The sequence below is a fragment of the Mytilus galloprovincialis genome, chromosome 10 (genome assembly GCF_965363235.1).
Source record: "Mytilus galloprovincialis chromosome 10, xbMytGall1.hap1.1, whole genome shotgun sequence".
NCBI classification, from domain to species: domain Eukaryota; kingdom Metazoa; phylum Mollusca; class Bivalvia; order Mytilida; family Mytilidae; genus Mytilus; species Mytilus galloprovincialis.
Genome location: NC_134847.1, coordinates 82,028,145 through 82,054,789, shown reverse-complemented (window position 1 = coordinate 82,054,789; position 26,645 = coordinate 82,028,145). Strand labels below are relative to the sequence as shown.

The 26,645-nt window shown below is 31.4% G+C and overlaps 1 protein-coding gene across 3 annotated transcripts; it reads left to right on the top strand.

Annotated features, from left to right (window-relative positions):
- Positions 1-465: 465 nt before the first annotated feature.
- On the top strand, positions 466-25,789 carry LOC143048575 (uncharacterized). 3 transcript variants are annotated; one of them, XM_076222321.1, is made up of 8 exons: positions 473-645; positions 11,017-11,194; positions 14,324-14,430; positions 16,218-16,352; positions 16,636-16,716; positions 17,662-17,694; positions 21,927-22,034; positions 24,711-25,789. In XM_076222321.1, exons 1-8 carry the CDS (start codon positions 582-584, stop codon positions 24,722-24,724), a joined length of 720 nt encoding a protein of 239 aa, XP_076078436.1. In that variant the 5' UTR covers positions 473-581; the 3' UTR covers positions 24,725-25,789. The 3 variants fall into 3 exon arrangements, with proteins under 3 accessions (XP_076078438.1, XP_076078436.1, XP_076078437.1); XM_076222323.1 differs by lacking the exon at positions 16,218-16,352 and having other exon boundaries at positions 466-645; XM_076222322.1 differs by lacking the exon at positions 21,927-22,034 and having other exon boundaries at positions 474-645.
- Positions 25,790-26,645: the final 856 nt, after the last annotated feature.

The following is a 26,645-nucleotide window of genomic DNA, read 5'->3' as shown; positions in this document are numbered from 1 at the left end:
CACAAGTTTCCATTCTTTATTTCTTTTGTAGATGTATCTGTATTTACTATATGCCTACACCAAGGAAATTTATTTGCCCATTTTTAAAAGAAATTGTTTTTTGTGAACGTCACATGCCGATGTTTGCGTAGATTTTACTTTTTCCAGTGAATGCTTCATCTGTTCATATATACTGTGAATTTTTTGTGTTTATTGAAATTTATTTACCTATGTTGAAAGACGTTTATAATGTCAAAACTTTAAAAAATGGTTTAGTCACAAAGAGAATTTGTAAGATTTATGCAGCTTTTTTTGTTTTGATAAGGTGCATTTTGGGTACTCGGTGTAATTTGGGTACTACGACGTTATAGTAATTATACGGTCATCTGTTAGAAGGAACTTATAAACACCCACTTAATTACTTTATGCAGTTTATATGCAAGATTAATTTACGTAATACACAGGTAATTTAAATCTTAACATCAATGTTTCATTTCAAACGATACCCACAGTTAAAGTAGAATTTGTCAAACTAAGCGTCGAGTATATACAATTTTGTAAACATCTAATAGATATTCACGCGTATATGATCATTGGAAATTATGAAAGGCTGTATAATTTTAAGTGGTACGTTTATCTTATTTGCGATCTTCAATTTGGATGTTGGTGAGTACAAAATATTATAATGCATAATATAAGCCGTAAACAAATACTAAAGTCCGAGGAAAATTCAATAAAGAAAGTTCCATATCGATTGGAAAAATATAAAAAAGCTCAAACACATTAAACGATAGATAATAATAAGTCACAATAACGAAAAAAAAAAACCACAATAAATCACAAAATCAACACAAAACAGGCCAAATCACAAACACATTACAAAACCAGGTCAAATAAACAAAACGATCAATCACATAAACAAAATACAGTCAGTCATGATAACGATAACAAACGCTATAAATCAATAAAATCTACACAAAATGGGGCCAAGTAAAACATGATCTATCACAAATACAACACACAATCAGTCAAAATTTTAATTTTACATAAATCATTAAAGCAATATATGATCGTGCAAATAAACAACACGAACACTCGCGACAAAACAACACGTAATCGTGTTCATAAAGTTAACGAAGTTTACAATGACAAAACGACGAACACACAGTCAGACCCAAATATAAACTTGATCAATCACAACAGAACACAAAATCAGGCTAAGCAAAGAATTGCGATAAGTTACAAAAATAAAATGTTAAGATTGAAAGTAAATCTAGTATTTATAAAGAGCACATCAACACTTGATTTTGTTTTTAATCGTACTTGACCCTTATCTTTGTCATTGAAAATAGTCTGAGCTATTAATCGACCAATCTGAAATAGTCATAACCAATTCTCGACTTGTACTCGACCTATTTTTCCAGTATAAACCATACTTAACCAAAGGTCAAAACTATACTCGACCAGTCTGAACCATACTGGACCAAATAACCTCTACGTTTTTTAACTGTTACAATAAATTTCTTTGTAACTGACATATAACAACATACAACAACATCAATAAAGTGTTTAACCTTATATAAGATATATATCTATTATCATAATTTGGAATAATTTGTTTTATATTATCTATAATTTATTTCAAAAAGGGATAAAATTAAAGAAATTAATAAAATTGTTCTTGTTATTAGTGGTGAAGTATAAGTATTAAGTCTGCTTTGGGGTACAAAGTATTGAATGAGAAATATATTACTTTTGCTGCAAAAGAAAAATGGTAGAACCATCTTAATATGACTGGTATTTACTGGAAACACAATACACACTTCGTGTACAAAATATACTATAAGCACTAAGCCTCGCTGGTTACAATATAGTATTATCAATAGAATTTTAGGAACTACTTCACTGCTTTACAAGATGAAAATAAATAGTACCAACATATATACATTTCGTAAAGCAGGACCAGAGACCCTAGAACATTTATCTTGGAGCTGTTCGATGGTACCCAGTCTCTGGCTGGCACTACATATCTGGATTTTTGAAATGACAAATATTGAACTGTCTTTGAATATCATGATTATTATATTGGTATCTACGAAAATGTTAAATTGAATTTGTAAAAAAAACAACAGTCAGACCCCAATACAAACTTGATCAATCATCACAACAGAACACAAAATCAGGCTAATTAAAGAATTACGATAAATAACAAAAACAAAATGTTAAGATTGAAAGTAAATCTAGTATTTATAAAGAGCATATCAACACTTTATTTTGGTATCTTTATTTGCAGGCACTGAACTATATATACATCTAATATAAGTTTAGGAGAAGTTTTAAACTATCGTTTAAAGAGAATGATATATGAATCTATATATGAAATTGACAAACGAAAAATCTAAATACTCTCTTCTATAGATTTTCATAAATGGAGTTCAAAATTTATGCATAATAAATGCACCGAATCAAATGTATATTAAAAAAGAAACTACTTATAAACTGTTGCAGTTCGCATTCTATTTGATGTAGGGATGTGCATCATTAATTAAGTTAAAAGGTAAATAATAATTAAAAAAAAAAAGACAATTCAAAAGCTTCCTTCGTCAGATGTTATACTTACTTCTTTACAACAATTTTTAAATAACTTGTTCTGATAGATAGGTAAAAACTGTTTGTATCGAAGTAAATTTAATTTACTTGAATTTTGTATTAACATACACTGTTAAAGATCACTGAGAGCATACAATATTAAATAATGCTGTATTTCATAGATGGCTGCTTTCAATAATAAAACATTGTCGTCGGGTAGTTTTAATATGGGATATTCGAAAAGACTCATTTTACACGTATTACAACAAAATATAATTAAAAAAATGTTATAAAATATTACAGACTTATTTTAAACTTAAGTAGATTTATCTGAATATACAAAAACCCTATTCTTAGTCTAACAATCGTGTCTAAACACATAAAGTTGAAAGCGTTTTTCCCTCAATGACATTCTACCTCCTTAACCCTGGAAATGTAATGGCGGGTAAGAGTTGATCACAAAGACATTCCCACAATTAATTTCAAAGATTTAAAATAATTACACTACAAACCAGTAAAAGTCCGAAATAGCCTATATCTGTACTCGACTGTACTAATGTTTACTCGACCAGTCTGAATTGGTCTGACTTTTACTTGACATTACTCGACCTCAGTCTGAACCATACCAGACTGACTGAATTGTACTTAACCCTTATCTTTGTCATTGAATATAGTCTGAACTATTAATCGACCAGTCTGAAATAGTATTAACCAATTCTCGACCTGTACTCGACTTATTTTTCCAGTCTAAACCATACTTAACCAAAGGTCAAGACTATACTCGACCAGTTTGAACCTTACTGAATCAAATAACCTCTACTTTTTTTAACTGTTAAAATAAATTTCTTTTTAACTGACATATAACAACATACAACAACATCAATAATGTGTTTAACCTTATATAAGATATATATCTATTATCATAATGTGGAATCATTTGTTTTATATTATCTATAATTTATTTCAAAAAGTGATAAAATTAAAGAAATTAATGAAATTGTTCTTGTTATTAGTGGTGAAGTATAAGTATTAAGTCTGCTTTGGGGTACAAAGTATTGAATGAGAATTATATTACTTTTGCTTCAAAGGAAAAAATGGTAGAACCATCTTAATATGACTGGTATTTACTGGAAAAAAATACACACTTCGTGTACAAAATATACTATAAGCACTAAGCCTCGCTGGTTCCAATATAGCATTATCAATAGAATTTTAAGAACTACTCCACTGCTTTACAAAATGAAAATAAATAGTACCAACATATGTACATTTTGTAAAGCAGGACCAGAGACCCTAGAACATTTATTTTGGAACTGGTCGATGGTACCCAGTCTCTGGCTGGCACTACATATCTGGATTTTTGAAATGACAAATATTGAACTGCCTTTGAATATCATGATTATTCTCTTTGGTATCTACGAAAATGTTAAATTGAATTTGTTAAAAAAAGATTATTCTACATTTAAAATACTATATTTACCAAACAAAATTACAAGAGTTTTGCCAAATTTAAATGGTTTAAAAAAATATTTAAAGGAAGTACTTGAACTTAGAAAAATACAATTCATTAAAAAATCTCCATGTAGAGTTATATAACAAATACTGGAGTCCCTGGGCCCCTATTATAAAATAAATAATAAATGTTAAATTTTGATTGAAACACTACTTATAGATATTGCAAGAACATAAAAGATTCTAATGTTATAAGATAATTATTTATTTTCAACCTATTGTTGCACCATCATAAGTATTCATTTTTTGTTTTTATTATTTACTAATTGTGTGAATATGCCATTATGTATACCTTTGTCCATACATGTTGTGCTAGTCTATTTGTTACAATAAAGAAAGTTCATTATAAAAAAACTCTGCTTAGGGCAAACCCATTAAATTTAAAATGATCACATCTGGTTAGAAGAGGTATCAAATTCTAAATAACATTTATTCAAAATTGCAACATCCTGCTTTACTCAAATAACAAGGCCTTTTGAATATACTACAAGGCCTTTTGAATATACTACAATGTAGTTAAGTAATACACGAGTTTAAGAAAATAGGGCTTACTGCTTATACCTGTACAACACACATGTACTTAGGTAGTTAGACCATATTAAAGCGCGTTTTGTATCCCATGATTTTAATTTAACAAAAAACTATTTAAATTTAATTGAAATTTATTTTGACTGTTACTCTGAAACACATTTCCTTTTTTAAAAAGAATATCAAGGATTGCTATAGAAATTCTATGATCATGATTATATTAATGCTTTGTTTGACAAAACAAAACTAAGGTCTCATTTTCTAAAATTTATTTTTATAGTTGCTTTATATAGTATTTTATATATATATATTATTTGTAGGATCCTTTACTATAGATAATTGAGCAGATCTGTAACAATAACATCTCCATGCTTTATATATCATGTACTGTAGTACGACGCTAGATTAAAACTGACGAGGAAAGGTAACACACGGCCACTGAAAGCTTTATTATTGTGAAACCCAGGTGGTCGTGTTGTCTAGCGGGACGGCTACAGTGCAGGCATTTAGGTGTCACGATATCTCAGTAGCATGGGTTCGAATCCCGGGGAGGGAAGTACAAAAAATTTGCGAAAGCAAATTTACAGATTTTACATTGTTGGGTTGATGTTTAGACGAGCTGTATATATAAAATGTACACAGCCATGTGTCACCATCATTGCTGGTGATCCGATGGATAAATCTGTTGTAGAGTTGTCACTGACTCAGACGTACTTATAAATATAATTATTTTCTGTGACTGTATCTTGCATTAATTTGTAGGATCCTTTACTATAGATAATTGAGCTGATCTGTAACAATAAGTTCAATGGGGTAGATGCATTTGAAATTGTCACAAAATTTTTAATGATTAGTGAAAGAACACTAAATAATTCTTTAAGTTATTTTTTAAAACTTAAGTTTATGGTGAACATAGTCCAGTTAACATAAAATACTTCTGAAACATTCAGGATCATTAATAACATTGAAAATATTAGTCACAATTCATTTTTTTTTAGATTATTTTAACAGCTTGTTTTATTAGTATTTGATATTTTAAAAATCAGATATTTGGCCTCAAATTTCAGGTTTATCTAACGAAAGTTTTGGACACTTTTTAAACACTTAAGTGTCTATTTCAATCGATTCAATTATTTTATGTGAAAGATTTTAACTGGTTTAGTCATTAAAAACGCTCTGATGCAAGCTTCAATATGAAATATCTATCAAATATGCCAAAAAACTTAACTTTTCAGATGTTTTTTGTCAAAAATGAAAGTGGCCGCATCCGTGTTCATCCTTAACCTTTATATATGTTTTGTATTATCATCAAATACAACTTATATTTCTATATTATGAATGAACACGAATGCGGCCATTTTCATTTTAGACGGACACCGTCTAAAACTTAACCAAAATGATAAAATTTTGAAGATTTTAAAACTTAATGATGCTAGAACGCGATATTTGTGCATTGTATTGTCAAAAACAGCTCATATTTATGTAGCAGACGCATTTTACTTTCCAAAATGTAGCTAAAAGATTACATTTTCACAATTTTTTAAAATGCTATATTTTGGGGCCAAAAAGGGGTCTTATTGAACTTACTCCTTTTAATTTCAATACTATATTGGATACAATTTTAATTTCAAGTTGTTGTTCAAACTTCATTTTTTTAAAAACATTTCCTAAATTAATAAAATTCAGTTGATAGATACAAATAAAAGGTCTAAGTTGGTTAAGTCTTGGTCGAGTATGGTTAAGACTAGGTCGAGTATGGCTCAGATTAGGTCGAGTATGGTGCAGACTAGGTCGAGCATAGTCCAGACTTGTATAAAATGGTTAAGTTCTGGTCTAGTACAAGTTCAGATTGTTAAGTATGGTTCAGACTACAGTTGATGTTATTAAGTAAACTTCAGAATAATTCAGACTGGTAGAGTAAACATATAAGCCATTTCAGAATTTTACTGGTGTGTAGTGTTATAGAGACTAATACAAATAAATCTCAAAAACAAAAACAATTACAAAGACAACAACACATTAAATGACATAGACCAACACCCAGTCAAAAATAAAGACAAACACACAATTACAAAAAACCAAACACAACCAATCACAATACCTTAACACTAAATATATGAGAGAAACAACAAATCAATCACTAGATAACACAACAAACAAACGATCACAAAACAAACACGCAATTGTAATGTCTAACGAAAATGATTCACAAAGACTAAAAAACGGTCAAGCACAAAGACTAACATAAAATCACAAAGACAAACACACAACGAATCACAACGGCAAAAACAAATCCAATCACAAACACGAAAACACACACAACCAATCACAAAGACAGCACACACAGCCAAGCACAAAACAAAACACAACCAATTACGACGACATGTATAATGCAAAATACCAACACGTTCAATCACAACATCCAACACGAAATAAATCACACAGACCAACAAAAAAGTAATCCCAAAGGACAATCACATAATCAAAAGGACCAACACAAATGTATCATCAATACCAACTTAACCAATCACAACACAATCAAACATTATCAATCACAAATAATACAACAGAATTAGTCATAAATGAAAACATAATAAATCATGAAGATAAAAACACAATCAATAGCGAAGACAAACACCTAACTAAATATAATCACCATTACTGGAGACTTGAATTTGCGTATTCCTTTTCAACCATATCATGCAATTTCTATCTTTTAACGGCTGATATATAAAAAAAGGAGTTCGGTAACTCCATGCTAAATTATAAATCCACTTAAAGAAAAACTCGACCATAATATTTTTTTATAGAAAATCGTAGAATTGGTTTTAACTGCAAAATAAATTAAACTTAAAATTTCTTATTTTTGTTTTAAATTAACGGTATTTCTATGTACTTTATGTTGTTTCCTTCACTGGTGGTAAGCGGATGGTCGTAACTTAAAATAACGACCATACGAAGATTGGAGACAACTCTAGGGATCAGTTTTTCTTTTCCGATTTTCTTGCAGTAAAAGGTTCATTTGAGCTTAACCTCTTGTCTCATATACACTGTTCGTGAGTGCGTTTATATTGAAACCAAATTTGATACATACAATCATTCCAATTTTCGTAAAATAGTCATTCAAAAATTCAAGCATGATGGTCGTAACTTTAAATGTGTGATGGTGGTAACTTCAATTATAGTATTTTGGATGATGATCGTAACCGAGACAAGATGGGTGAAACTTTTAAAGATGACCGTAACTTTTTTGTTTATCTTTTAAAACAAAAAATTTTATTTATATATATGTCGTCAGGAAAATGTGTCCACAAATCCGAAAGTTAAGCAAATATCCGAAATCTCGACCTCAATTTACACAAAAAGAAGCACATGAAGGTATATTTTTATTACATACTTAATTTATCAATTATAAAATAGCCTATATGCAAATTATTGATCAAAATTTCATCCTGGAATCAAAGCTGTATCTTATGTCCATAAAGATGACTGATACTCGAGTATTTAGGCGATCGTTTTTCGAAGTATTTTATAGTACTGTGCACGTAACCATGTTAATAAACTCTGAGTTGAAGCAAACAGTTCCGTCTTTCAATATTATCCCGGCTACATGCTACTCATACATGTATTTGATTCCATTCTTAAGTTCAGTGTGTATAGTGGATATCAGCGTCGATAATGTATCAACAACCTCCTAATTTCGAAGCTAACACAAGGTTATTTGCGACCCGGTTGATTCAGAATTACAATCCATGTCAAGAAATCATCACTCAAAACTCATATGGACCTTCTACGGCATCCATCAGTGGTTACCGATTTGATTTCATTCAATAAATAATTTTTTGACCTGCATGTATGAAGACGGTGATGATATAGATATAATTTTTATTGCAAAATTACACCCATAAGGGTCGAGCAATATAATGTAATATAATGTAATGCAACACAATATATAGAATAATAGAGCACATTTTATGACATGAATTGTCGAAATGCGCATCTGGTGCAGGAAAATTGGTACGGTAAATGTTATTACTACCACTGGGTCGATGCCTCTGTTGTCGAACTGTTAGTCCCCGAAGGTATCACCAGCCCAGTAGCCAGTACTTCGGTATTTAGTTTTTCTAACGCGTTTTGAAGCCCATAGAATGTCTAAGACAGTAACACTAAATCATCTTCGAAACTGAGAGTTTGGATACTCGAAGTATAAGGAACTGGAGGGTTACAAGTTTCACCCAAAACTAAATGCAAATCAGTAATATGACAATTAAAACTATAGGCTCTCAAGAGCATGTGTCGCTCACCTGACTCCTTTTGGTTTTTGAAAATCATATGAAAAAAAATATAAAAAAGTAACAAAACTTGGTCCGTACTTCATAAGGAATATTCATGCCATATTTGGTTCTAAACCATTCAGGCGTTCTCTAGCAAAAGTTTAAAATGTAAAAAGTTGACGTCGACGACGGGCGACGGCCGCCAAGTAATGAAAATAGCTCACTTGGTTCTTCGGGCCAGGTGAGCTAAAAAGTAGGATTTAAACTGTCCCTTTGTCTTACACCTCTAATAATTTGGAAAAAGAGTGTGTAGTACTAATTTTCAGTGCGGATTGTGATATACATGTTTTTCAAAATAGCATGAAATTTCACACTAACACCATCATTTTTCAATTTTTACAACATGTCATCATGCTAAACATAGTCAAAAGTACTACGCAAATCTACAAAACAAGCTTTCAACTCATTTATTAATCTTTTGTAAACTTTAAAAATCAATATTAAATGTTTGAAAAAGACTTATAAGCTGCTTTAGTATTATTAGAGTTAAATAAGTAATTGTCTTATTTTTTTCCAAATGTTTGGTGACAAGAGTTTTTGAAACAAATATGCCATCAGACGTTCTATGATTTGAACGAAATCCAAAATGATGACTGGAGAACCTATACTTATAATGCTTTAACAATTTGTCTTTTATTCAAATAGAGCTATATAGTTTTGATAGACAGTTTAAAATAGAAATACTTCTATAATTGCATATGTCTTTTTTATCTTCAGACTTATGGATTACAACAATAAAAGCTTTCCTTCAGCTGGTGGGAGAAATACCAGCTAATAAAATAAGATTAAACAAATATTTTCCGTTTCGCACTGAACATGTACCCCATCTCTTCATCCCTTTTACTTTTTATTATTTGGTAAAAACAACTTCACATATATATCATATAATATATTCATATAACAAAGGACACGTTTAAAACTATTGACAAGCCTTATTCGGTCCAATACATTAAAACAAAATCGGAATTTTTATATTTTAAAACTTTAATCAAAATTAAAAAGAAACAACACTAATATTTGAAAACTTTTAAAAATTTTGAATTCATTAAGTTGTACACTGACCGAAATTCTTTATGACACGTTGTATGCAAAAATAAAAATAAAACTTCATAAATATATCATATCATATATTCATATAAAAAAGACACGTTTAAAGCTCTTGACTTGCTTTATTTAGTCCTATTTAATAAAAAAAAAAAAAATACGACTATCACAATTTTAAGTTACGACCATCATCAACATATTTGTTGTTTTAATAATGACCATAAAAAAATGGATAGGAGGTCTCAGATGTTAAATTTGAACCAACCGCTTTATCAGAAAAATTACACTGGTTATATTGTAGTTTAACACACACTTATTTTGATCATTGAGAAGCTTAATATTCCTTTAACAACACAACGTAATCAAAACGTTGAGCTGATTTTACAGAGTTATCTCCCTGTAGTGTTAGGTACCACCTTAAAGGTCTACGTGAAAAAATTTCATTTAAAAATCGCTAGACAAGTCATTCACGTACCTGATACATTAAGAAAAGGCAGGTAAATGTTAATCGGATAATGTCCAATCACATTTCAGACCAAGAAGGCATACTTGCTACAACCATTGATAATTTGACATTTATGTAAGAGGTCAAAACATACAGCATGCATCTTGTAACGTCAGACATACATTTTGTAGTTTTGTTGCTTCTCTCTCGAAACGAAAGAATACAGATGTGTTGTCTCCAAATTCGACGTGTTGTTTGTTGTCAAGTTATTTTTAACTGATGAGTTTGAATATCCCATCTTTGAAATATTATTATAGTATTTTTTTTAAAATGTAGTGAAAACAGTCAATGCAGATTCAGTCTTTTTGGAATGTGGGAATATAACGTGTAAGAACGGTGCCTCAGACGGTCTTATACAATGCCGGTGATAAACTGGTCATCAAATGTGCTGCACGTCTAAATACATACTATGATCATCGTGTAAAACAAATCGTCTTACTTATCCATTTTGACGGGTCATGTAATGAATATTCAAAGAAAAGAATAACTGAGTGACTGTTCTCATGCAATGAATTTCAATTACAGATGCTGTATGTACAGGTTTACCAGTGGAATTACAAGGCAGCACGTGGGAAGATTCTGTCACCAAGCAAACATTTACTTTTGGAACCAAAACATTAAAAGGATTTTCGTTCTCATACATTGGGACAAGCTTTAAAGATTTCACCTGTACTGGTAACACCGATAATGTATATGTCTTTGGGTAATGTATTGTTTGTTTTATTGTGAGTCTCATCAGCCTGACTCACTTACTCATATGAAATGCATTTTAAAAATCGTATAAGTAATCCAGTCTTATAACATTGGATAACACATGACTTTCCATCTATAATACTTTTTTTATTAACCAACTAAGTACATTATTGCCAAAAATTATATATTTTCTGTAATGGCCCAGTTTTTCTGTAATGACCCTGTTTTTTCTGTAATGGCCCTGTTTTTCTGTAATGGCCCTGTATTAATGCCCGGTTTGTCTGTATAAAGCACAGTTAGGTTTTGTAATAAAGTTAATAAAATTAAATTGTAAAGAATATAATACTTTTTTGTATTTTATTTAATTTAGTAACCAGCAACCAACATTAAAGAACCATACATGTATATAGGGATCACTGTTCATCCTGTTTTCAACACATAACTTCTGTCAACTTAATATCTTTGATATTTGGTATATTAACACATATACTTTTATTCAGTTGGTTAATAAATGTATTAAAAAATGGGTGTTTTTATAATGGCTCTGTTATATGTCCTCGATCAGTAATAATGGCCTCGGATGTCTGTAATGGCCCTCGGCGTTGCCTCGGGCCATTACAGACTTTCTCGACCATTATTACAGACCTTGGACATATAACAGAGCCATTATAAAAACACCCATTCATTAATACTATAATATTGTATACAGAATATGATGTTTTTTGTATTCCTTAGTGTTTTCATGTAAGTTAACATCTTTATTTTTGTACGTTAAACATCTGAGTTTTTTAGTAACAAATAGTCAGAATAATGCTGCAATTTATTCTGTTTGAAAAAAAAACCTGTTAATAAACGTTGTGCTTCCACATGGATTTTCCTCTTATACCATTACATGTTACATTCATAAGGCTTATATCTAAATACCAAGAATATTAGAACCAAAACAAACTATGTGACGTTTTTTGCAACAGTTAACCGAGTTATATAACGGAATTACAAGTATCAAGTAAGTTTTAAGATTGCTGTATAGCCTAGCACTTTCATCCATCTTGTCGCGACTATAACGTTGTTTTGGGTTGAGAAGTTCTATATACATATTTATCGAAGAGTGCATTTGGAGTTCATCTTGGCACAAGATCCTCCAATAAACCTGTATCAACAGTAACAACAGTGTTAACTCCACATACACACTGAGGGACAGTCAAACTCCTAATTTGAAAATAAACTGACAACGCCATTGCATGAAAAAAAAGACAAAAAGACAAATGATGGTTAACAAGACACAATATAGAAAACTAGAAGGACTAAGCAACACGAACCTCACCAAAAAATGAAGGGGAGGTCTCAGATGCTCTGGAAGGGTATGTTCATGTTATTACAAACCCGGTAAATAGTCTAATTCGGTAGGTCATATTCGTGAAAAGGGAACAGGATAGTAGTGAGGAACATATTCAATATCATCTGTGAAACGGATATTCAATAAATGTTACATGTTAATCAACTCATGATAGCGTCCGTAAAATTTACAAAAGGATGATTCAACTTCACTATTTGGAACTTTTGGTTGAATATAGCTTCCTTGTGAGCAACAACTTGCTATCAAGGAAATCATGATTGGAAATACAAGCCCCGGAATATCGTATCAATTGGGAGATATATACTCGGTATGAAGGGGCTGCTGGAATGTTGCTTCATAGAAATGGAAAGTTCACAATTGAGAAGCTGAAATCTTTATTCGTAACGTTTGGTATGTAAATGACCCTCATTGTCAATTCCTAGATGTAAGTCAAGATATTAGGCATCTTGACTGAGAACATCACGTATATAGCGGAAAGTACCTTTTTATGATATTGTTAACTTCTTCCAATCAAGTTCCTGTATAAAGCACCCTCAAAATAACAAAAGAACAAGTCTGACAAGAAACGAGACACAATAGGTTCCAATCAGAATGCTGAAATTTTGTTGAAAACACGCCCCCAAAACGTAACAAATATGTTGTCAATCAAGAAATCAATCATCTTGATAATGTTAGTTTCAGCGAATTTTTTGTTTGAATCAGAGTGATTCTTTACAAAGTAGGATTTATTCATCCCTAAGGCAAGATACTTGTAGCTACATTGATAATGTATTTTATGACACAAATCAATTCCAAATCTTTCAATTTAGTCTATGAACTGGAAGATGAAAGAGTCTTAGATTGCATGTACTCTAAAAGATCTTTAGAATTGTTAAGTCTTCACCTCTAATTCATGCCACCTCATGCCGCCTTTGAAACAACAATAACTGATAAAACAGATGTTAATAATTTCGAAAGAGGTTTCCTGGAGCACCTGGAAGACCCAGCACTATATCGTTGTTCGCAATTACACCTATGTAGTTCAAGAATCTAATACAGTTATTGAAGATCAATTAATTCATCTTTGATTGAAATTCCAAGAAGGACAGAGAACATACCTATGATTATCCAGGATTTACTATTTGGAAAGTGTCATACAAGCCAATTTTGCATAGGTACTATTTCTGTACTTGAAATCTGTAGTACTGAAAATTTACCCTTTGATATTTAGTACTATTTTTTTACTTTAAAATTATTGTACTATGTACGTACCTGTATTTTACAGTACTTGATTTGTAATTAAAATTTTGGTACTGAAATAATACCAAAAGCGATCACAATATTCCATGTTTTAAAATCATAATATTAAGAGATTTGAAGTAGACATACCATTAAAATGCTTAAAATGTAACGTTGTAACCAAAAATATGTAGTACTTAAATTTTCAAATACAAATCAAGTACTGTAGATACAGTTACCTTAATATTACAAAACCTTTAGAGTAACAAAATAGTACTGAGTATGAAAAGTAGATTTCCAGTACTACAGATTTTTGGTACAGACATAGTACCTATGCAAAATTGGCTGTGTACGGTATATATTGATGTTCCAAGTGAATTGTCAATACCTTATTCAAGACGACTATACTTGTAATTCTCAAATTAAAAAACAAAACTAATGTCGATAAGGTAATTAATTAATTGAAGGTTTGCGTTAGAACAAAAACATAGGGAGAAATATTTAAAAAGTTGTCTGGCTCTAATACGCTTCAATAAAAATGTTCCTAGTTTTTTTCTTCTTTAGAAGTGATAACAGCCATTCCTCACCAACCGGCTCAGCTGAGTACTTTTATCTGTGTATGAGGATTATCAAAGTTACTCACGATTTATTCTATTATTACTTATTAGCAGGTATGGTGAAATCTTAGTTAAATTATAATTCAAAAACCGCTTCTATAAATTAATGTGTACGCAAACAGATAAATATCGATTGATTGATCGATCTTTGGTGTTTAAACGCCACTTTTTGCACAGCATTTAGGCTATTTTGTTGCGGCCAGTTCTTATTGGTAGAGGAAGCCAGAGTGCCCGGAGATAACCACCTACCTTCGATAGGAAAACTGACAATCCTAGTCAATTAAGATTGGAGTCAGGTGCACCTCAATGAATATCGAAAAAGATACGCTAAACACATATGAACATATATAAAAAAGACGATGTGGTATGATTGCCAATGAGACAACTCTCCATAAGATACCGAATGACCCACAAATTAAAATTTATTGGTCAGCGTATGGCCTTTAAAAATGAGCAAAGCCACATAGTCAGTTATAAAAGACCCTGAAATCAGAAATGTAAAACGAGAAAACTAACGGCTTATCGTATGTACAAAAATATGAACGAAAAAAACAGCAATCAACGACAACCACTAAATATAGGCCCCTGTCTGGCTGGAACATACACACATAATGTGGCGGGTGTTAAACATGTTAGCGAGATATCTACACTCCTCCTTACCAGCTTAGATAGTGGTATTACAGTACAACATAAGAACTACTATAAAAACCAGTTGAAAAAGGCTAAACTCATCAAATGGATACAAATAATAATACATATTAAACACGTAAATGTGATAGGGAACTTAAACATCCCAATACCAATACATGGTTACTGACAGCTAGTTCAAAGCCAACAACAGCTTATATAAAATAATCATGCATCTTAGAATCAGTACACAATCGATCAACCGAAGGATTCAGCGTAAAAACGTCATAAACAGATAAACCATATGACCTTGTGAAATGCCGATACACAGTAAGTGCATGCATATTAGAACACTCAGTCTGGTAATTAAATAGAATTGACACTATTATTAACAGAAACATAAAAAGTAATGGTTTAGTATGAACTTCAACGAAAAAGCTTATTTTTCGGCGAAAAAGAGAAACACGGTATCAAGTGCATTTACTTTTGAAGGCAAAGCAGGTCTGAAAGTCAATTTCTGATGAGTATAATGATCGAAATCCTCCAAGGGATATCGATAAGTTGGGTTTTATATACGATTTAAAAAGCTATGTCCAAATCCCGAAATTCATTATTTCAAAATGATAACCCAAGTGAATATATAGTACACTTAAGAAAAACATTTACTAAGATAGATATTTCATATTTATCAGAACATGATTTTATCCCCACCACTTATTGACTATCGGGTTATGCATGTTAAAATTTAAAGAAAGCCATTCATCTAAGTTATCATACATTTCGGTTTCAGGGCTAACCGAATTCAAAGGGAAAGCTCGATTGTAAATGTTGATTTTCCTTGTTAATCTCGAGCAATAGTGACACAGTCATCATTACACACATATAAAAAAAAAATGTAAATTGGTTCACCCATCATATCGACCGGAAGTCCAAAAAAACAAATAACACAAAGAAAAAAGACTGAAGGTCAAGGAAAAGTAATAGGATGTGTCACAGATTCTGGTATAATTTTACATAAAACTTTGGATCGCTGAAATATAATTGAAAATCGGAGAAAATAATGCCTTTATCTCTTTTTTGTCTGATATATAACACGATATTTTAAAGAAATGGACATGTCACAGAAGATTTATAGATAATTTAAGGATTTTAAAGAGAAAAGGCGGTATCTCTGCACACCCTGTATACCTTTTATGGTCAATGTGTGTTTCCAGGTACAAACAGTGGTACCATTCCGAATGTAAGAGCTATCTCGTCAACCGTAACGCAGACTGTCGCCAGCACCCTTTCAACTTGTCATTTCTTTGAAGATATAACTTCGGATGAATCTTTCCTTCAGAGATCGGATGGTATTTTAAATATTCAATATTAAAATGAAAAGATGTTCCAATTCTACGATACTTGATTGAAAATATTGATACTGTTTTATTAAAATTTGATCTAATAACATTTTCTGCTTAATCAACGTGTCAACATGTATAAATAATTATTTTTCGATTTCAGATTTTTTTACAAATAATTGTTTATTTCATATTTAGTCTGACCATCCATCTCTTTTGATTCGAAAATTTCTAGTGAATCTTATATGTAGATGACATGCGCATTATATTTTGTTTTATAATTGAAATACAGTTAATGGCTCTGGGACACCAGTAACAGCAGATGCATTATGTTTACCGTGCACAAAGACACAGGCAGAGTGTTATCACTCAGGTAATTTACCTACCACCATAAACAATATTCTATTTGATGTACTCTAAAGGGCAAATAAACTCATCGTAGATACCAGAATTGAAATTTTATATTTGTGCCAGTAGCGCGTTTCCTTTACAAAAGACTAATCAAAGTGATGCTCTAATAAAAAAAAATAAAGGCCAAATAGTATGATGCTTTTGACACACAAAAATATGCACGTAATGACTAAATTGGACCAAAACATCAATTTCTTGTATAAGCTTAGTATCAATGTTTTTTTTCTCATTTGAATTCGTTCACATTTGATTATTCATTTGTATGCCATATATAACTAACTTAATATTATGAGTTTTTACATTGCTTAAAGGAATGATGTGACCTGTTATCAGATCTGTATTGGACTTATATATATTTCACTCTTTGAAAAGCTCTGTTCATTTGTATTAGCTTATTTACATTTCAATTAATACGTTGTACGTTTGCATTTTTGCATCATCGGCAAAGTTAAACTGAGAGGAACTTGACGATTCCTCTTAAATATGCCTTTACATTCAAAACAATCATCTTTACAACAAAGCATATGTATTTAACAAGCCAAACAAGCATAAAGTATATGATTCCTCCCGTCATGCTTTAATTCAGTAGACTGAAAATATTTCAGATAGGTTGGATAATGTCATTTTATAAGAAATCTCTCAAAACACTTATGTCCTCATTGCAGTCTTTTTTTTTATCAATTGTGTGTTATTTTAGTTAATTACGACTTAACTTTTACTATTTACAACTAATTCATTCTGAATAACATTTATTATGAACGACTAAAGCAACACATTTAAAAGCTAAGTATTCGTCAGTACCGAAATACATGAAGTATATGTACAAAAACATAAAAATCAAAGGTAAGTACAACTTTTGATTGATATTGCAAATCCTAGCCATACTATTTTTTTAATATAATTACAGGGACCAGTATGGGGACATCTTCAAGTTCACCAAGTAAGACAAAAACACACAATTGTTTTATTTTTTTCTTCTTTGAAAACACCGAACCTCAATATATATAGTCACTGGGCTAATACCAGATTATAATTCCAAAGACTCAGATATCACATTATAATGCAGTAAACAACTTTCGAGTTCGATGCATTTCCGTCAAAAACTCTGGTTTTAGTGAACGTCATTTGTGCGTTTAGGGGCGTCGTCACTTCCATTCTAATGTTGACCGAGTGGTTGGAAAACTATAATTCTATATTATACGAAGTTATTCGGCAAATTGTATTCTCAAAATTGACAATCAGCACTGCTGTCATTAGGGAATTGTCATTGAGTACCTACAGAACAACCATTATTTCTAGTTCACAACGACGATCACTTAGACGCTTGATGAACGTTAATAGTGCAGGGATACAGCCGAGCCTTCTCTATCTGGTAAATGACGTCATAAAGGCGCGCATAAGAGTGTTTTTTCTGGTGATGAATGAACTCGAAAGTGGTCTATTCTTTTGTAAGGGAAATTTTCATTAGTCGGTGACAAATATTTTAAAGGGTTAGATTTTTCGTTCCACTAACCACGAAAGCCATCATTTCGAATTTTTTATTGGTTTGCAATTTCTCAAAAGCAAACAAGATGGTCGCATTTTATGCATCAAAATCTTCTTTTTGTCAATTTTGACACAATTCCATAGTAATATTCATGTAATTGTTATAAAATACACCAAATGACAAAATTACAAACCTTATGTCGATTTTTATCCAATTCTTAGAAATATACCTGTGACGTCACTTTTTGTGGCGTTGATATAATAATTATTTGTTTGACACACAGTTCATAATTATTGTATGTTGTGTGTGTGTGTGTGTGTACTGTCCTAGATTAGGTATTCGTTGTTGTTCTGTTTAACACGTCGAAATGTACTATTATATTATCTATTTATTGCTCTGTCCGAAGTACTATTGTTCTTGCATTTATTAAACATTGTCATAAAGCGCTTGGGTTGGCTAGCCATGAAACAGGTTCAACCAACCTTTTCTTCAATATCCTGTATCAAGTTAGGAATATGGCAGTTATCTTATAGTTCATTTATATATGTTGCATTGTCGTTTGTTTTTCGTTGCACTTCAGTGTTTCTGTTGTACCCCTCTTATAGTTGATGTGATTCCCCCGAGGTTTTGTAACTCGGATAGTTTTCTCTCAAACGTTTATGACTTTTGCATAGTAGTATACTACTGTTGTCTTTATTTGAAACCACGCAGTAGCGTAGGAAAATTATAAATACCTCTCGTTTTTATGTTAAACATCAAGAGTATACATATGACGTTTCATTGTTACAAATATTATTTACTTTGTTATGTGGAATTAGAATGGAGATAACTGTATTGTATTTTAAATAAATAAACTGAGTTCGCTTCGTACAACTTGATTTTTCTGTCGCAAATATCCGTTTACCTAACACGTTACGCGTCTCTAGGTACACTCAATTCGCGACAGTAAAATCTACGTTTTATGTAGGACACGCTTAAACACAATATGGTTGTCTTCAAATTTATCCGTAGTATCATGCATTATAAAGTATGATTACCTCATCGAATGATCTTTAATAATCATTATCAACTGCCAATACAAATAGCTCTTTATTAACGTTTATGTATGGAACGTCAAAGCTGTCTTATTACGCTCATATTCATTATATGGTATGCATTTACTTTTATATGATGTGCACTTGTAATAATATGATGTATAAATATTTTTATTTGATGTACAAATACTTTTATATGATGTGCATTTATTTTTATATGATATGGAAATAACATATATGATATGGAAATATCCTATATGTGAATTATTGTGTTGTATGACATGAAGTTATTCTGTAAACACACACACACATACACATAGTAGTACATAATGATTTACATATATATTACCAAATGCATTACATATATATCAGTACAACATTTATTACAAATATAGTAGAACATCATGAATTACAGCTCATTCAGCGGTCAACGACCAAGATAAACATATAGATTTATTTGTCAACTAATACATGTAAGGGCGGGAGCCTCAGTATAATGAATATTGTGTTATTAAATGAAAATGTACCCGATCTGTTAAATTGCAGCTCTTTGTTTACAAAAATAGAATACAGAATTGTACTTCCTTTTTGTTTTTTAAAAATTCCAGTTCTCGATTCTATACTATAATGTAAAATCCTAAGTTATTGTAAATACTTTGTCATATTGTCGATATTGGAATGCATGATTCCTATTTCGTAAAGTAAATGCAAATTTTATTAAGCGAGGCCCAAATAACCTATTAACTGTCAATTATCTTGCAAGAACAAATCTTGTGTTTTCTATATTATTTTAGATTCTGTTCATCGTCCAGTCTCTTATCAACGTCCGTTCCTAAAAAAGACGTCCGAATCTGACGTCCCGTTCTCAAATAAGTGTGCTTTATTTTAACCCTTTAAAAATCAACGTCGAATGTAACGTTATGAATCGCATAAACGCTGATTTGAAAGCTACAAAAAGACGCCGATTAGAGGCACATAAAATTAGCCGTCAATTCTGTTATTCATATGTTATTGTGCTGTCAGATTTGGACGTCGATTTGAGGAACGGTCGTCAATTATAGGCCAGACGTCGATCTAAGTCTTTTCGTTGATGTGTTTCCCTCGGTTTTAGTTTGTAACCCAGATTTGTTTTTGTCTGCTATCAAACAGCGGTATACTACTGTTGCCTTTCTTTACACACACATACATACATATATATATATATAATTATGTATGCGATGTTTAAATACGCAGCCTCTGTTTTAATAATTTTATTGAGGCAATCGTTCTCGTAAACTCATATATATCACAATTGTCGTCACCGTTAAAGTTTTATAATTGTGCAAGGTCATATCGCACATTGTTATTTTTATTTGAAGCATATAGTTTCAGTCTCTGTTGTAATTACTGTGGATTCATTATTTTCGTTGGATACCAATTTGTCGTGGATTTCGTCGGTACAGTTGAACCACGAATTTAAATGTTCAACGAATAACAAATTTTCAATACACTTGAATGCAGATATTAGCAAAACCACGAAATCGAATATCCACGAAAGTGTAAGTTTTCCTCAATCCAAGAAAATTGGTTCCCACGAAAATAAATGGATCCACAGTATGTCATGTTTAATAAATTTTTAGAATGATGCAAGCGTCTTAACTGATGTTTGGTTTAACTTTTTTATTGTATAAATTTCAAGATTGTGATAGTTTAATCAAAGTAGACTGATATGATTCATTCAACATGACAATCATACTGATGAAGGATATCTGTTATCCGAAATATTTATAAATAAGTACGTCTGAGTCAGTGACAACCCTACAACAGATGTATCCATCGGATCGCCATCAATGATGGTGATACATGGCTGTGTACATAATGTATATGCAACTCGTCTAAACATCAACCCAACAATGTTAGATCTGTAAATTTGCTTTCGCATGCAAATTTACAGATCTAACATTGTTGGGTTGGTATATATATATATATATATATATACAACTAGTTGTATATACATTATGTACACAGCCATGTATCACCATCATTGATGGCGATCCGATGGATACATCTGTTGTAGAGTTGTCACTGACTCAGACGTACTTATATATATATATATATATATACAACTCGTCTAAACATCAACCCAACAATGTTAGATCTGTAAATTTGCTTTCGCAAATTTTTGGTTCTTCCCTCGCCGGGATTCGAACCCATGCTACTGTGATATCGTGACACCAAATCGCCTGCACTGCAGCCGTCCCGCTAGACCACACGACCACCTGGGCTCTCAATAAAGAGCTTTCGCTGGCCGTGTGTTACCTTTCCTCGTCAGTTTTAATCTAGCGGCGTACTACAGTACATGATATATAAGGCATGAAGATGTTATTGTTACAGATCAGCTAAATTATCTATAGTAAAGGATCCTACAAATTATATATAATTTTTTGATATCACTGCAATATAAAGTGCATCTATCATTCGTTATTTAAATACAATTTCAAGATTAAAGGGAGAACATTTCATGAAGTAATATGTGTAAAGAAGCTCAAATAAGCTAAAAAAAAAGATAACTTTATAAAAAGTCAAAGTAAAAATTCAAATCACCTACTTTTACATTAATATCTTGCTCAATATATGTTTATTTTTTGTACTGTAAAAGTTGTCTTATTTCAGTGGACTGGTGGGAAATTTTATTGATAGTTTTAGCAGGCATAGCATTATCAATGATAGTTGCCATAATAATTCGTCATGTATATACACACCACAAAGTTTCAAAAATAGGTAAGAACATAACTCTATATCTCTCCCTTAGACACTGAATATCTAAAAGGCGTTTCTACACCTATTGATATTTTGCTAAAAATCTGTTTCCGAACTTTTGATATGAAACCAAAATCAGGTTATGGTCCTTCCGTTTTGATTTAGGTCATAATGAAATATCCTTAATTTTCAGTCCGTCATTTTGCCATTCCGTCATTTCTTCATTCGCAAACAACAGTTTGAATTTACATCTGGTACCATCTGCTGATTTATGTCGAAATTATGTTTTGGCATTTTTCCAATCGCCATCACATATTGAACTTATCTTAAGTATGATAGTCTACAATGATTAATGACAGACCGATTTTTCATTTGGCTCCGCTATGCTGGATTTTGTCAACATAATGAGCTTTGGACTCTGAAAATTTCAACTAATATAGATGGATTTATTTGTTTACGTGTTACATATTTGGTTTTCGGTCATTTTTTGTAAATAAATAAGGCAGTTTTTTCGTTTGGTTTGTTTTTCACTTGTCGTTTCGGGGCCTTTTATAGCTGACTATTGCTCAATGTTAGGGGCCGTATGGTGACCTATAATTGTGAATGTCTGTGTCATTTAGTCTCTTGTAGAGAGTTGTCTCATTGTCAATCATAACACATCTTCTTTTTTATATTCAAGCGTTTTTGCTAACGGGGCCATTCTGGGCATTCTTACATATCTATTTGTAAACGTGTGACGAAAATTTTTACGCAACCGTGTTTGACTTCAAACAGAAAAGGCTGACCAATATGCATACATAAAGGCAACAGTAGTATACCGCTGTTCAAAACTCATAAATCTATGAACGAAAAACAAAATCGGGGTAACAAAATAAAACTGAGGGAAACGCATTAAATATTAGAGGAGAACAACAACACAACATTAAAATGTAAAACACACAGCAACGGACTAAGCATTAGACAAAATCCGATGAGAATAACCAATATAACATCAAAACCAAACACATGAATTTGGGATAGAAATACACATGTAAATACGTCTAGGGTCCCCTAAGTAATGAATAAGCATTTTATAAGAAAGCAAACATAAGTTATTCAATATTATCCGATGTTTTGAAAGCGCCAAACTCAGCGTCACGCAATTCCAAAATATCTGCACAGACCGGGGATGCAAGAAATAAAACTTTGTTTGGTAGGGCTCGTTTGAAGATATTTAGTTTTCGTACTTATATGAGTCACACGACGGGTGGCACATGTAGAGCAAGATCATTTTACTTTTCTGAAGCACCTGGCATCACCGCGTGTTGTTATCTGGGTTCTTTCGAATATGTTTAGAAAAAAACTTGAGTATAAATGTATTGATTTCTATGAAATTACATCATAAGGATTTATATCATAAAAGGAAGGTTTGGACTTATTTATGGTGGTGAAACCGTGATTAATTTTGGATCAAAAAGCACAAAAACTCAATCCTTTCTCTGGTTTCCGAAGAATAAAATTGAGAAAGGAAATGGGGAATGTGTCAAAGCGACAACAACCCGACCATAGAGTAGACAACAGCCGAAGGCGGCCACCAATGAGTCTTCAATGCAGCGAGAAAATCCCGCACCCGGAGGCGTCCTTTAGCTGGCCCCTTAAAAAATATGTATACTAGAACAGTGATAATTGACGTCATACTAAACTCCGAATGATACACAAGAAACTAAAATAAAAATCATATATTGTACAAGACTAACAAAGGCCAGAGGCTCCTGACCTGGTACGGGCGCAAAATAGCTGCCGGGTTAAACATGTTTATGAGATCTCAACCCTCCCCTATATCTCTAGCCAATGTAGAAAAAAAAACCAAACGCATAACAATTCGAACATTAAAATTCAGTTCAAGAGAAGTCCGAGTCTGATGTCAGAAGATGTAACGCTAATTGGTTAAGTGGGGCTTGTTTGAAGATATTAAGTATGCAGACAATAACTTAAGAATCAATGTATAATTGTGTATGTTATTGTTACACCATATTTAAAACCACATAACGGAGGTTGAAGGTTGTTTATTCTTTAGTTTTTTATGTTGTGTCATGTGTACTATTGTTTGTCAATTTGTCTTTTTCATTTTTAGCCATGGCGTTTTCAGTTTATTTTCGATTTATGAGTTTGACTGTCCCTTTGGTATCTTTCGTCCCTCTTTTTATGGCAGTGTCTGATTAGGGACTAATGGGGTAAAAAGTATTTCAAAATGTAGTTTGCATTGCTTATTTCTGACTTATTTCAAACGGATTTAAATAATCTTCAAATATTTGTGTAATTCAATTTGATAAATCTTATAGTGTTTAGAATGTTTTATTTTGTTTTCAATTGAGTCCAAATAAGAGTGCAAAATTATACTTAGATTTATTTTGATTAGCTGTATCTAATAATGTATTTGGATGCTACTTTTGTTTGACCATTTTTCAAATCGGTTTACATCAGTATAACAATCTATTTTGTGTTTGTTTTAAATTAACAAAAATGTAATGATGTGTCTATTAAAGCATGATTCCTCTATCATCCCTTTTCCAATGTTCCACAAACTTCATAAGATGTCAACCGCGATGCATGGCGAAATAAGTACATTGTATAGATGATAGTTAAACAAATATTTTCTCTCAATTTCCTTTGTTTGTGTATCTGATTAACTCTTCCTTATTGTTTCTAACATTTCAGGGGTGCAGAAATGAGATAAGAGTCTGTAATCACGACATCACCACGAAAAACACCAGTAACAGCAGGACGGTTAAGTTTCATTGACGAGTTGATATAAAACTGTATACACCATCCTTCATTACACTTATATATCTATTGACATGCATATATTTTTTTATTTTATGCTGTTATATGTTTTCGCGTCATGCCAAATATTTTGCTATCTTGCCGTCTTTTATTAATTGAATGTTATTCTACTAAATAGAAAACTAAAAAAAGCCTTCAAAAGAAACACATGTGTGTACTCTCCTTTTGGGACAGCTGTATTATTAGACAATTTAGGCGAAAAAAATGAAAATAAGTTTTTATAAATGTCATGCATTCGAAGTTTTTAGTTATTAGTTCGCAAAATCAAAAATTTAAACACATAAAACGAATGGAATACAACTGTCACATTCCAAACATGGTACAAAAAGTTATGTTCTTATAAGACGGGTTTTAAACGGCAGACTTTGTATTACCAGATAGTTCCTTATTCGAAATTAATTTTTATAATACCTGTTCGATCAAAGAACGTGCACAGATAGTTGAACAACCTCTATATGATACTTATATAGTGTTCTCTTATATATTGTATTGCGATTTCATTGTCTTCCCAACTAGCAGATTAGAATATAGATTTTAGCACAGAAATGGCTACTTGTTGGTTAAATCGCAAAGGACATTCATTAATTCCTTTCATATATTGTTTTTTTTTAATGATTAATGAACCGGTCTGGAGATTAACTTTCATGTTTGTTTAACTACATTTCTCTTCTTTTATGGTAGATCATAAGTATATATTCTTTGATATGATATTCGTATACTTTGCCAAACTGAAGTTATTACTATGCTTTTTTCAAAAATATAATAAAAAGTATGGGTCAACGTGCTATTTTTACAAGCTATGAGTCGTTGAAAATTGCCTACATTTGATAAGATTGTTCATAAAAAAGTACGTTTGTGTGCATAAAAAAATTCTATAAGATAGAATGTTCATACAAATTGTGAGAATAAAGGTTTTATTATATGTTTTAAGAAAATAAAAATAAAAAATGGTGTCACCGAACTTGTTTTTTTTATACAAGTAAAAATAAAAATTTCACTATCAGTCCAGTATATTTTTATTATTAAAAAAGTTTTATTCAATGCCTGTACCAAGTCAGGAATATGACAGTTCTTGTCCATTCGTTTTTGATGTGTTTTGTCATTTGAATTTGCCGTGTGATTATGGACTTTCCAATTGGATTCTTTTCTGAGTTCAGTATTTTGGTGATTTTCCTTTTGAATGGCTTATTCTAAAATAATGATTCTAAAAACAATAAAAAAAAAAAATGATATTTGTTTGAATTATTTGAATCACCAATTTTTCTTTATATAAATAAACAGTCTAACTATTTAATTGCAAATCTGTCTCCAAATTTGCAGATTTGAGCAAATAACTAGACCGATTTTGTCCTGCGATTGTAAAATCCAAGATGGTGGTATGCCATGAATCTATCTTAAGTAGTGTTTGCTACAAAAGCAGGGTTTAATAATAAAAAAACGATATACTTGCATATCTGATGACCAATGATGTATAAGAACCGAAACAGTTGAAAACCTATATGACAAAAAGGACATTAGAATAGCTTGTTTGAGTCATGATTAAAAACGTTGCTTCATTTCCTTAAACTTTAAGCTTACTATGTATGTAGTATTCGCAATATTCTGTTTTATTTTAATCCAGCGTGAAATTAAATAAATTAGAATTTCGTTGACATAATCTCAATAGTTATCACAATGAACGATCGTACATCAAGTTTTGAATATTCTGTTTCTTCAAACATTATATAACAAACCATGAAACTCTAACAGCATCCAAACATATTTAAGTTATCATCTCTCATGCAACGAATAATCACTACAAGTCTATAT